The 13,731-nt window shown below is 43.2% G+C and overlaps 1 protein-coding gene and 2 pseudogenes across 1 annotated transcript; 1 reads left to right on the top strand and 2 right to left on the bottom strand.

Annotated features, from left to right (window-relative positions):
- Window positions 1–3,045: 3,045 nt before the first annotated feature.
- On the bottom strand, window positions 3,046–3,196 carry LOC136525107 (U4 spliceosomal RNA; annotated as a pseudogene).
- Window positions 3,197–3,549: 353 nt separating this feature from the next.
- On the top strand, window positions 3,550–10,255 carry LOC136521299 (transcription termination factor MTERF8, chloroplastic-like; annotated as a pseudogene).
- LOC136523435 (cysteine synthase-like) lies at window positions 10,255–13,547 on the bottom strand. Its single transcript, XM_066517120.1, has 5 exons — window positions 13,346–13,547; window positions 13,065–13,230; window positions 12,365–12,522; window positions 12,015–12,208; window positions 10,255–11,920 (listed from the first exon to the last, which is right to left on the bottom strand). Exons 1-5 carry the CDS (start codon window positions 13,545–13,547, stop codon window positions 11,795–11,797), a joined length of 846 nt encoding a protein of 281 aa, XP_066373217.1. The 3' UTR covers window positions 10,255–11,794.
- Between the last annotated feature and the right edge of the window lie 184 nt (window positions 13,548–13,731).

The following is a 13,731-nucleotide window of genomic DNA, read 5'->3' as shown; positions in this document are numbered from 1 at the left end:
CGGTTCTACAAAAATATAGTTCTTGGTTTAAGTTATTTTTTTAATTTGATTGGATTTATATAAAATATTAACAACATTTGATTTCCAAATAGATTTGAACATGGTCACCCGACCCAACCCACTAAAAAACAAACTCGGCCCATAGTCACCCGATCTAACCCAATAAAAAAAGAACCCCGCGTTCAAACATTCTTTATTTCGTCCAAAGCGTTCTTTATTTTGTTTTGTTTCATAAAGGTCGAAACGGACGGCCGAAACGGTCCGTCGACCCGCATCCGTTGGGACGTGGCTTCCCACTCCGTCTTGCTCGCCTCTCTCAAAAAAAAATCTCCTCATTCCGTCTCGCCCTCCCCATCTCTCAGTCTCTCTCGCGTCCACTAGCAGCAGCAAAGCCCAAGCCGACCACACCGCCTCCTGACTCAGTTCGGCAGTGCCTCCCCGGCCTCTTCCCTAACCCAACGCCGTCGGGATACCTCGCCGCCGAAGGCCCTGCGATGGTGGTTGGGTGCACGTGCCAGGGGAACCTCAGGTTGTCCTCGGCCGAGCCATGGGGTACCCACGAGCACGGGGCTAGTGCTGCTGGTGCTTGCATGTCGCCGCTCGGCGGCGCCTCCCACCCTAACGGCCGGAATCAACCGGTTCCGACCACTCCTCCTATATGTTGTAAAAGTATGTTTCAATTATTTTTGATGTTTCGTTCTATATGGATATTGCAAAAATAGATTGGGATGTTGCAATGGTTATACGTTAATGTTGCAAGCTACTGTTTCAAATGTTTGATCATTTTTTTCATATGTATGTTGCAAGTGTTTTTATTTAGATGTTGCATATGTTTCACACATATGTTGCAAGTGTTTTTATCTGTATGTTGCATATGTTTTGCAATGGCTTTTTAGTGTTTTCAGGTGTTTTGCAAGTGTTTTGTACGCATGTTTTAAGTGTTTTATCTGTCTTCTAACTCATGGTGAAAATATTTTATCTGGATGTTTTAAAAGTAGATCAGATGTTGTACATGTTGAGATGTGGCTTACCTTCCACAGCCACCTGCTGCAGCTGCTGGGACGCTGTACATGTGTGTGGAAAGCGGAGGGATAGAGAGTTGCACGGTTGCAGGCACAAGAAGCGGAGGGGAAAGCGCGGGGAGCGGGCGATCCCCGCCTGGCGCGAGCTTGTAGGTGCCGTGGCCATCCGGAGGTCAATAGTTCGGGTTCAGATTCTCTGACTTGCTGTAGGAAAGTCACTGGTGACTTATGCCATGCCCGATGCCCTCCATTCCACATCCAATGACTGAAAGAAGAAAGCAATTTTTCCACCACAATAGCAAAGCCCAGCACCGGTGATTCTGGCCCAATATGGCTTCATGTGGTTGGCTGCCCTCCCCCATGCGCGGAATTTTTTTTGGTGGAATTTTTTTTGATGGAAATAAAAGACTTTTTAATCATTTCATTGAAAATCCGAAACTAGATGCTATGCTCCACCTCCACTACAAGTTTATGTCTTATAAATTTCTGAACTTACGTACGTGGCCAATACCTGACATAGAGAAAAAAAAAACTTTAGGTGCATACATGATATTTTACATGGCCATTTTACGTGTTCAATATATATGACAGCTTGTATTTTATTAGAAGAGCATCTCAATTATGTAACATATTTTAATCGAGCCAGCTAACGTACATACTCAATTATGTAACGTGTTAATAACATGTATATTTTAGACCGTCGACGTTCACGTTCATGTTAGCGTGTAATATGTTTTACATCGTCAACGTTCATGATTCAGTTAACGTGTTAATTAGATGTTGATATTTTTTTATGTATATAACATATTTTTTAACTGAGTATGTGAATTAAAAAAAGATTATTTGAATTTGCATTCAAGATATAATGTATGCTTTATCAGTTATTTTAGTAGGATAAAATATTTATGCACAGTCACAAAACGGAAAAAGGAAAAAGGCGAGCACAAGAAAAGGTGCGGCAAGGAAGGTGCTGATTAGGAGGATTTGACTATATCTCTTTTTCTTTTCATAGATTAATTAATAATTAATTCAAAAAACTATAAAAAATCAAGGGAATAGATTTATTTGAGGTACTACCTCCTAGTAAGTAAAGATGTTACCATAGTATTGCTCATTAAAAATACTTAGTAAAATGCCCATTTAATTTTGCTATGAAAATACTTAGTAAAACTATATGTTATTTCTCTGTTTCATATATAATAATCCCGAGTTGGGCTATATTTGGGCCAAAACCACAGCTGGACTTTACTGCTTGGGGTGGAAAAGTTGCATCTTCTATCAGCCGTTGGATGTGAAATGGAGGGCATCAGGCATGGAGTAAGTCACCGGTGACTTTCCTTCGGCAAGTTAGAGAATCTGAACCCCAATAGTTCAATATTGCCCAGGCAGAAATCCCGTCCGCCGGATTTTTGCCCCTCCATGAGTGCTAATCATTTTAAACATTAAAAATAAATAATAAATGAAATTTTATGAATTTTTGAATTTCACCATTCTCTAATTCCTAACAACTAAAAACTTCACTATTAACTCCTTGATTTATTTGTGATTTTATTAAAACAATATACTCTAATCCGATACATTTTATAGGATATTATCATATTCACTTATAATATAAGATGTTGTACTCATTATAAAATAAATTATAGTTTTAAACCCATCATCGTCTTATATCAATCGGCCAATTCGCTGGTTGATTTCTAGGCTGATAAGTCCGGCTGATTCTGGTTTGTTGTGAGCGGAAAATACTGTTGACTAACTGATAAGTCCTGGCTGAAACCAACAAGCGAACATTCATGTTTGATAGTTTTTCTTTTCTAGTATAATAAAAAAAAACCCAAAGTACCACGTGTCAGGGTAACCGTCTGACGTTTGGGGTTTGATCAGGCCGGCCCGGCTTTTGAATCAGCAGGCAAGATAATTTGAACACTAGGCTCTGCTGTACGTAGATATGCAGGCATTCAGCCAGAGGCCACCTGGTAAACTGATTCTGTTCAATTAGCTACTACTAACAATTGATTTGTAGGGCTTTCTCCTCTCCGAAGAGAAGGAGCCCTTCCAGAAATTCTCAGTGGCCCAGAGGACCAAAAAGGAGGTTTGGAAATAGTTTTCAACCAGCCATTGACGCGGCTCGGTATGACCTCATAAGCTGCGCCATTGCCCCAAGCGCAAAAGATTGTTTCTGCAGGTCGCCCGCCCCCGCTTACTATACTCGCCTCCACCTGTCACTCCGTCTCTCCCCTTCCGAGGTGGGACAAAAACATGCGCTTTCAGTTCCCACCTTTGGGCCCTTTTGAGTTGTCACGGGCCACGCACCTCGTGCTCTCCTCCACGGGCCGGGCTAAACGTGCGCTGAGTTTTGTCGCACCATTCGTCGTAAGGACAGGGCCCTCGTGCTGCCACTGGCCCACTAGGCAGTAGGCACCGTCCAGCCCACTCGAGCGTCCAAGGCTTCAGACTTCAGGGTAGTACCTCCACCCACCCAGCGCCGACTCACCGCGTCGCCGCCCGAGCCAGCTGCACCGCCACGATGCTGTGCCTCCGAAACCACCTCCTCCCTCTGCTCCGCGCCGCATCCCCGCTGCTCTCTCCCATCCACCACCACCGCGCGTGCCTCCTCTCCGCCTCCGCGGCCGCCCCCTTCTCCCTCGAGGACTACCTCGTGGCCACCTGCGGCTTCAGCCCAGCGCAAGCCCGCAAGGCGTCCAAGCAAGCGTTCAAGGAGGCATCCAGAGAAGTCGGGAAACCATTCGAGGAGCTTTGCTACTCCCGCCTCCACACCGCCTCCAATCCCGACGCCGTCCTCACCCTGCTCTCCTACGCCGACATCGCCACCGCCGTCGCCGCGGACCCGCTGATCCTCCGCTCCTGTGTAAACAAGATCGGGCCTCGCCTCCTCGCTCTCCGTGACCGCATCGGCCTGTCCGCTCCGGAGATCTCACGCTTCCTCTTGGTCGGCTCCTAGGTGTTAGTTTGATCTCCACCAATTGGCCCAACGGCCAATTGAGCCATTGGATCAACGCCCTGATTGGGGGCGTCCAACCACTCCATGGTTGGTGGCCCCCCATCGCACAGCACCATAAAAGGGAAGTTGGGGCCGAGGCACGAGGTACGAGGTTGATCTGAGCCACCGCAACCCTCCTATAGAGGAACCCTAACCCGATCTAAAGAGAGTGTGCTGCTAGCGATAGGAAGCCGCCACCGACTTCACCATCGCCTCTGCATGGCCACCACCGCGCCGGACTTCATCGCGCGCACTGCGTACCCGCTGCCAAGGCGTCTACTCTGCCAAGCCCGAAGGTATGGCCCTCTACTCTTTTTCTCTCTCTCTCCAAGTCTTCTCAGTTTTCCCATGGCTTATACACTTGCAATAGTAAAGTAAACCCACAAGATCTACTCCTAGTTGACCTCACAGTCCATCAATGGTATCAAGAGCCACGCTAGGGTGTAGATCTAAGTCTTAGGGTAGAAAAGAAGAACGAATTTAGAAGGAGATGAACAGGTTTTCAAATTCTCCAAATCCTAACCCTAACCCTAGATTAGAGACGGCGGGATTTTACCTTGCCATCACCACCGGCCGTCGTCTCGACGCTGCGCGGGAAGCCACCCGAGCGGCTGGGGGAGCGAACAGAAACAGGAGTAACCCTAAACCGAATCTGATGAATGATGGACGGACGGGACAGGGGCCTACCTAGGGCTCACCTGCCGTTGTCACCACCGTCGGCGTTGCTTCGATGTCGCGCGGGAAGAACCACCCAAGCCGCCGGTTGGGAGGTCAAGTCACTGCGCGGCCTACGCCTTGGGCTTTGGGGTCAAGGGCGCAGCCACAAAGCCGCTCGACGGCGATGCTCTCAGCCTTGGGCGAGCGCGCGTGCCGACGAGGGGCCCCACAGCCGCGCTGCCACCTTCCTTTTCTCCAGCCGCCACGGGCTGTCGTCGTGTCGTGGTCGTTTTTTACTGCGGCGCTGAGGAAGAGAAGGGGAAAAGGAATAGAAAGCAAGAGGAGGAAGAGGAGCCAGACTTGCTATGGTGGCTGCCTTCCTCACCGACGCCGACGGCCACCATGGACGCTGCCGCTGACGCCTGTGCGGCCCGAGAGAGAGAAGGGAGAGGAGGAAATGAGGTTCTAGGGTTTGGGTAGGTAGGCAGGCCGAGCGGTGGTGGGGTTTTGTTCTCCCGATCAGCGCGCACGACCGTCCGATCGAGATGGACAGGCGACGATGACCGGGCCGGCTTACAGCCCAGGCGGGCATAGGGATTCCTGGCCTAGGCCTAGGTTGCGGCCTGGGCGTGGGGGAGTGCGGGCAAGCGCACGCGAATGGGGTCATGGACCAGCACCTAGGCGTGCTGGGCCGGGCGCCCAGGCAAGATTTCAAAAATGGGTTGCGGACTATTTCTCCAGGCCGAGCCAAATGCACAGTACCGATCAGAATTAGTTTATTTATTTTCATAAGCGAATTTTGATGAATTTTTTATTAGTTTTTCATGTCTATTCAATTTTGAACCAACGGGATAAATTGTTTAGAGAGTAGATAAATACACCGTAAAATGCTTCTGAAAAGTAGATAAATAGTTTTTCATGTTTCCGCTGCAAAGTTTAAAGTCTATTATCTTCTAATTAAATTCGAACCAATGGGAGAATTTGATTTGAAGAGTAGTTATATTTAATAAATTATGATCATGTTTATCCTCTAATTAAATTGGAACCAACGGAAAAATTAAAATTAGAGGAGTAGTCTGTTTTGTTTAAGTCAGATTATGGTATTGTCATTTTCTGACCAACGTTGATGATGACAATATTATAATGAGTTCAAGTTTAAGTTTTAAATCTCTGATAAATTTCACACCAACATGATCAATTTTTCAGAGTAGATAAGGACCAAGAAATACTCATGAACTAATAGAATGTATTTTATTAACATGTTTTCGCTGCAATAAAGTTGATTATCTTTCAATTAAATTCGAACCAACGGAAGAATTTAATTTTGAAGAGTAGTTATATGGATTTCAAGTTAATTTCTAAGTTTTATGCATTAATTCTATTTTCTGTCCAACGATGATGTAGAATTGATACAGAAGCACCTTGTTTATTTAACCGACGAGATCACTCGGCTGCATGCCAACGAACTGCAATGCTAGGGTATGTGAATGAAAAGGCTTGAGTCAAGCCAGTTCAGGACAGTTTTTGCTAGTTTACTAATTTTCTAATTAAATTAGAACCAACAGGAAGATTTAATTAGAAAATAAAGTATAAGTGAATGTGTTAGTCGTTATGACTAAGTTTTAGTATAGATGTATCCTGCATGGGGAGAAGTTTTGGCATAGTAATTATGCTAGTCCATCCAGCATGGCAGGAGAAGTTTTATGATGACTCATATGTTTTTTATCCCGTATAGCGAGAGAAGTTTAGGCAGCTTTTAGGCTATCCTAGTATTGACCATGGCACAATAGAAATGCATCATCGTGGTCAATACTAACCAAAGAATAAGAAAATATGCAAGCGTGACTTACAAAAGTACTGCTAATGAAAGACCTTGTTGAGTTCTTAAAGTGAATTAAGGAAAGTGTACTCCTAAACGGATCAAGAAATAACTTTGTTTACATGACATCATATGAATGAAGTAAGTTATAAGTGTCTCCTCGTTTATAGGCTTTCTGAATAGTTATCGAAATTATGACAGTAAAGTTCATGCCATATTTCGAGGGGGAGAATATGAAGATCAATTAAGAAAGACACTTTTCATTAAGAGTGAGATAAAGATTAATTAAGATGAATGTGACCATCGGAGGAGTACAACGGTTACAACAATGATACCACTAAGCAGAGAAATAGCTAAATTCCTGATTTTTTTAAGTTCTGATAGAAAATAGTGCGATCAGACTCAAAGATGTTAAGGTGATGCTTAAAGCGTCATATGAGATTTTAATGGATTAAATTCAAAATAAGATATTTGAAGATACACTATCTTTAGAAAAGATGAGAAGATCTGGGGAGTATGGTATGTAGAGGTATATAGAGACCTAAGACTTAAATAAAAGCGGAACTGCGTGCCCACTTTAGTTATTCAAAACAACGAATTTCACAATACATGTTGATGTTGTATGACTAATATAACACCTGTTGTTGGCTCTTCGAAGAAGATGAATAATGTAAACAAGGATCTTGTAATACAGGAGCCTGTAGAATCAATTGTCTCTTGGTAATAAAGAGCAACAACAGCCCCATATAAAAGTGTCAGTAGCTGAGGCCCTAGAAGGTCTCAAAAAATTAGTAGATCAGTTTTCTGATGACTATAAAGTCTATGTTAGTGAAAAAATTCAAATGGAGGGTGATCCCACCTCATTTGAAGAAACCATGAGAAGCATTTACTCGTTTAAATGGCAAGAAGTTATAAAGTTGAAATAAATTCGATAAGTACCAACGATATTTGGGACTTAGAAGTAATTTCTAATGGAGCCAAAACAGTAGGCTGTTAATGGGTCTACAAGACAAAATGTGACTCTAAAGGGAATATAGAAAGATATAAAGCACGACTTGTGGCAATATGCTTTACGCAAAGAGAATGAAAAAATTACAATGAGAATTTTCTCTCTAGTCTTATGTAAGAATTCTTTTAAAATCATAATGGTGTTAATGTCATATTATAATTTAGAGTTATATCAGATGGATGTAAAAACGACATTCCTCAACGAGAATTTATATAAAAATATTTACATTGCATAACCCAAAAGGTTTTTGTCATGAAAGAAAGAACATATGGGATGTCGCCTGTAGAAATCCATTTATGGGTTAAAATAAGTCTGTAGACAGTAGTATTTGAAGTTGATGAAACAATGAAAATATTTGGGTTTTAAAGAAAATGAGAAGGACAATAGCGTTTATGCAAAGCACGAGTATAGAAAATTTACTTTCCACATCATGTGAATAGATGACACTCTACTCATTAGTAGTGATGTTAATTTATCATTGGAGAAGAAGAAGTTTTGTCATCAAGTTTCAATATAAATGATCTTGGTGAAGCGTCACTGGTTCGAGAATCGAAATTCACCTAGATAGAAGAAAATGGGGTATTAGAACTATCGCAAAGACATACTTAGAAAAGATTCTAAAGAAATAAAGTATATATGCGAGTAAATCTACGTCTGCTCCTAGAGTAAGGGTAATAGTTATGGAAACATTAAGTGTGCCAGGAACCGATATGAGATCGATCAAATAAACATGGTTTCATATGCTTCAGCTATTGAAAGCTTGATGAGTGTACAAGTACAAGTAAGAACTTACCCTGACGTAGTTTATGTATCCGAAATATTTTGGCAGAAGTCCGGTCCAGATATAGATCACTGGAATGGAGTTAAAAATGTCTTGGAATTTTACAAAGTATCATAGGCCTCATGCTGAGTAAGAAAGGGCAAGTACTATCAAATAGTTGTAGGTACAAATGTTAAGTTTTGACGAGATGTATAGTGAAATTCACAGCAGTTGCTAACGCTCGCAGTTGAAGCATTATTGTAAAAAAGCTCCAAAGAAACAGTTATGGTGTCATCAGTGATGCATACCATAGTATAGCTTGACATGAGGCTTAAGGAACAGGCAAAAGAAGGTTAAGGAAATTTGTACCCGGATTTAACAATGGTAGGCAACAACAATAACCATTTAAAATAAGTTAACTCCTAAGACAACAAGTCAAGTGTGCTGCCAAACACATTGACACTAAGATATATGTTGTAAAGGAGAAAATCCAGAATCATTTTGAAAGCATTGAGCACATAAGTACCTAGTATGTACTTGCGGATCCGCTTACGAAAGACTAACCACCCAGTACGTTCAGAGAACACACAATCGACATGGGTTTATGGAAAAGCCTATGATTTCTGGATACTAAGGGCCTAGTCGAGTATCTGTTTCAAAACAGAGATGTGCGTTATAGCTGTTTAATCTAATGACAACATACCGTGACGATGAGGCACGCTCTATGCACTGATCTATGATGGAATAAGAACAAGATAAAGTAAATAAGTTAAGTTTAAGGAATAAGATGAGATAAGGGGGAGAATGTTAGTTTGATCTCCACCAATTGGCCCGGCCCTTGGATCAACGCCCTGATCGAGGGTGTCCAACCACTCCATGATTGGTGGGCCCCTGTCGCACAGTACCATAAAAAAGAAGTTGGGGCCGGGGCACGAGGTACGAGGTTGACCTGAGTCGCTGTAACCCTCCTACAGAGAAACCCTAACCCGATCTAAAGAGAGCATGCTGCCAGTGACGAAAAACCACCACCGCCTTCACCATCGCCTCTGCATGGCTATCACCGCGCCGGACTTCACCGCTCGCACCGCGTACCCGCTGCCATGGCGTCTACTCTGCCAAGCCTGAAGGTACGGTCATTTACTCCTTTCTTTCTCTCTAAGTCTTCTCAGTTTCCCGTGCCTTATACACTTACAATAGTAAAGTAAACCCACTGAATCTGCTCCTGGTTGACCTCACAGTCCATCACTGGGCGGCTGGGCGCTCCGTTTCGGCAACGTATGTCCCAGCCTCGAGTTCTTGATCTCCTCCTTTGGCTCGCTCGAGCTGGTCCTAGCCGTCGTGAAGGGGAACAAGAGCATCCTAAACAAGGATCTTTATAGGGTGATCAAGCCTAACATCGAGCAGTTTCGCCAGTGCGGTCTAAGCGCTCGAGATATTGCCCAGATGTGTTTCTATTGCCCGTGGCTGATTGGGTTCCAACCAGAGCGCGTCAAGGATTTCCTGCTGCGCGCAGAAGACCTTGGGGTGTCCCGCGGATAGCCCATGTTCAAACACATGGTAGCAGCGATGTCCCGTACCAACAAAGAGAAGAATGCTGCCACGCTCGAGTTTCTGAAGAGGAGTCTTGGTTGCTCTGAGAGCGAAGCTGCCTTTGCTGTGTCCAAGACGCCAAGCATTCTAGGACTATCTGATGAGTGCCTTCTCCCCAAGATCCAGTTCTTGATCAACGAGGTTGGACCGGAGCCACAGTACATTCTGCAAAATCCTTCCCTGCTCGCATACAGCCTGGAGAAGCGGCTAGTGCCCCGATATTGCCATGAAGATCCTGCGGGTAAAGGGATTGACGAATAGCAATTTTTGCAGATTAGCTCAAATTGGAGAGCAGGAATTCAGATTGAAGTTCATCGACCGTCACAAGGACTCTTTTTCTGGGCTAGCACATGCTTATGCCACAGCTCGTGCTGGCCTTGTGCCCTCTGGAGTCTAATTATGACATCTTGAATGAAATGTTTAAATCCATTATATTTTCTAGGCAGATGGTAGAACTGCAACTCATGGTGCACTCTTTCTCAGTTCTTGGTTCCTGCAATTGAACCACTAGTGATGTTTGACTAGCATTGCTCAAGTTATGTTTTGGTTATCTATGAAGGAACTGGTTTGGCTTATTTTGAAGCCTCACTGCACATGTTTGTCAGTCGCTTCTGCCTCACACATGGCTGAAGTTTAAGTGCTTAACATAGTTGTTCTTCTGCTAGGTCCTTGTAATTACCTAATTACTGGGACTTTCAACTTTGACAGGATTAGCTTTCCCTTTTCTCTAACCGTGCTTGCCCAAGATGTTCTATTTCAACCATTGTTTTACCTATACACTGGTCACTGATACTTGTTTGGCACTTCCCTGTTTCGTTTTTAGCTGAGTTGTTTACTTTTACTTGTACTGATGTTTGCATTGTACATTACTTCACTGAACCTAAACTAGTACTTTCAGTTAGTGGCCAAATTGCTACTGAGAAGAAACTTTCTACAGTATGAGACAATTTTGTAATGCCAGTGTTGCAACTTGCAAGTGACAACAAAATATCCTTGATTTCTAAGGAATGTTTTGGTGCCATGGAGCTCTGCCCATGCACCAAAGATGGTTGTCTGTTTGGCCTTAAGTGGATGAGATAAAACACTGAAAATCGATGGCCAATAGTAAGGGAGAAGGCTTTACAGAGTACTAATTTGTTGTTCTTGCATTTTTCCCCCCAAAGAATATAAACAGAGAGAGAATCACCCTTCTATGCTGGCATCTTGACTTGGCCACCTAGGATTAAAGAAATTGGTTTGTCATATATAGAGAACATTTCTATCTGGAAATAAATCCATTAAATAACGAAACAAAATGTTCTAAAATCGAAGGCTTGAACTTGTTTATTTGCATTTTGATTAATCTTGTGATTTTGAGAAGTAGGAATTTCTCTCAACATATTTGGACTTTTATAGACTGTGTATGATGGATAAGTAGCACGGTACTGTTTATACGACTTCTCTTTTTATATGCCATACTATGCATTCTGGGTTTATGGCAGTTCACATGATGTGCGCAAGAACTTGATGCATTTTCTAAGCATGATCACAAAAGGCCGTTGTAACCACCGGATGCCTTCTGTTTTGAGCTGCTTCTGAAATTCCAGGCCTGTGGAGAATTCTTTATTTGCTTGTAAGATTGAAGTCCGGCTGCTGTCCGGGTTTCGATATGTTTTCCATAGCTTATGTGCAGAAGCAGGAAAAGAGATAGGCCAAGCGCTTGGCTAATTTTCTACGGCATGTGTGTAATGACAAAGACTACAGGAGTTATGTTTATAGAATACTCCTGTATGATAAGCTGTAAAACCTGTTTGCCTCCACAGTGTCATTTACTCGAAGATACGAGTACCAAGTCCCAGAAATATGTTTGTCAGTATGGCTCCCAAAGTCCCAATTCCTGGGTTTTCAGTGTTTTTCAGTCCAAAGTGCAGTGCTATCTTCCAAAATAAAGGGGAGATCAAAATGTCATGGCGATGCACTCCTCTCGTACATCTGCAAAGAGGTCGGAGTTCATGTATCTCTCGCCACCACTCGGGAACACGGTGACGATCATCTTGCCCCTGTTCTCCTCTCTCGAAGCGACCTGAAGACGCACTCGAAGGATCACTGTATGAACCTTCAGGCAGGGAATTGAAATGCGACAAGGAGAGTCAGTTAGCTAGGATGTGTGTCTGCACCTTCAAGCAAGCTGCCAGGTTTGCTCCGGAAGAAATGCCCACTAGCAGGCCCTCTTCCTTGGCCAGCCTCCTCGCGTTCGCCATGGCCTCCTCAGTGGTCACTGTGACAGTCTCGTCGATGACTGAGGTGTCTAGGACTTCAGGTATAAATCCTGGCCCTACTCCCTGGATTTTATGCTTGCCAGGCGCGCCACCTGAAGAATACCAATGCTTATCAATGTGCAGATACAATTTTAGAGATTGTGATTCTTATAGCAAATATTGTATTTTGTTAAGCCACTGCTCAAGAGTCAAGGCTTTCAAAATATTATTTTGAATTAACTGCTGTTTCTACATTTGTGTAATACTACCTGAAATCACTGGGCTTTCTGCAGGCTCAACGCAGATGATCTTGACGCCTGGCTTTTGCATCTTCAGATACTTTCCGACACCAGAAACAGTGCCTCCTGTGCCTGAACCGGCCACAAATATGTCCACCTTGCCAGCCTGTTCGGGAGGCCGTAAACGATCGTGGATTATTTACTGCTGGCTGGTTTGGTGTGAGAGAAAAACACTGTTTCTGGCTGGAAATTTACGATCGTTTATGAGCAAGCGAACAGGCGATCTCAGGTCCTGTGTTTGTAAACAGTAGGCAAGGTATCATGACACCATGTAGTAACAACATAGTATTAAGCTACAACAGTACCAGCAGAATTTGTTTAGTAATACAAATCCTGACCAGTAACGGTTACTGTTCTAGTATAATACAAAATTCTTGTAGATTTTGGTGGGTTTCTATACTATGATGGCAACAGGGACCTGTAGAGTAACATGTTGCACGAAGGATTCAGGTTCTGAATTTCTGGTACAGAGATATTTGCACTAGCATAGTATGACGGTCGGTCAGAAAAATGTCCGTACCATTTACACCCCTATTAGCATGTGTAGAAGCAAAAAAACAAACTTTCATAAATACAGTAAATGCATAAATGATACTTTCTCATAAAAAACTATTCCACAGCAGCTAATCCTCTTATATCCGTAAAATGATAGCAGATAACTCCTGTTTACCGAGATATAAGCACCATTTGAACACATATTATATCCATACCGGTCAATCTAAAGTGCGCTTCAGAATTTGCTTTATTCGTAACTTGATTCAGAACATGTACGTTAGGCAGTTGTTTTCGGAGCTGTTCAACTTTGTCAAACATGCCCGGAAAACCAAGGGCCGGATCTGCACATACGTTACACCCAAAGGAAGAAGGTCACCCATAAAATTCCTTAATCAAGGGAATATGACTGAAAAAAGCAATTAAGGTGATGCCATAACTTTCTTCAACTAATCATACCAGTTAAGTGCAGCTCAGCACCCATGAATCTCAACAAGATCTGCTTGTCAAGCGAATATTTAGCTGGCATAACTGCAATGAGCCTGTAACCTTTCTGAATAGCAAATAGAACCAATCCTAACCCCATGTTACCGCTCGTCGGCTCGACTAGTGTTGTGACTCCAGGTGAAATCAATCCCCTCTCCTCTGCATCTTCTATCATTCTTCAGAAGAAAAATGGAAGGTAAGTGTCAGCACAGGTGTGCATCTTATGTCAATTCTTCAGAAGAAAACAGAAGGAACAAGGAAGTGTCAACACAGATGTTAGCTGAATCTTATTCTCTTCTAATAATAATACAACCGCAATGAAAAAGTTTTCGCCATCCTTTCTCGGAGAGAGAAAAAAT

Source organism: Miscanthus floridulus, chromosome 18 (genome assembly GCF_019320115.1).
Source record: "Miscanthus floridulus cultivar M001 chromosome 18, ASM1932011v1, whole genome shotgun sequence".
NCBI lineage: Eukaryota > Viridiplantae > Streptophyta > Magnoliopsida > Poales > Poaceae > Miscanthus > Miscanthus floridulus.
Note: the sequence above shows the minus strand (reverse complement) of the source record. Positions and strands in the feature narration are given on the sequence as shown.

Excerpts from the sequence above, each read along its gene's own strand:
- LOC136523435 (XM_066517120.1), bottom strand. The coding sequence starts at position 13,547 with ATGATAGAAGATGCAGAGGAGAGGGGATTGATTTCACCTGGAGTCACA. Across the intron at positions 13,231-13,345 it reads TGCTGAGCTGCACTTAACTG|ATCCGGCCCTTGGTTTTCCG; the intron begins GTATGATTAGTT and ends ACGTATGTGCAG. Across the intron at positions 11,921-12,014 it reads ACCTGGCAGCTTGCTTGAAG|GTCGCTTCGAGAGAGGAGAA; the intron begins GTGCAGACACAC and ends GTGCGTCTTCAG.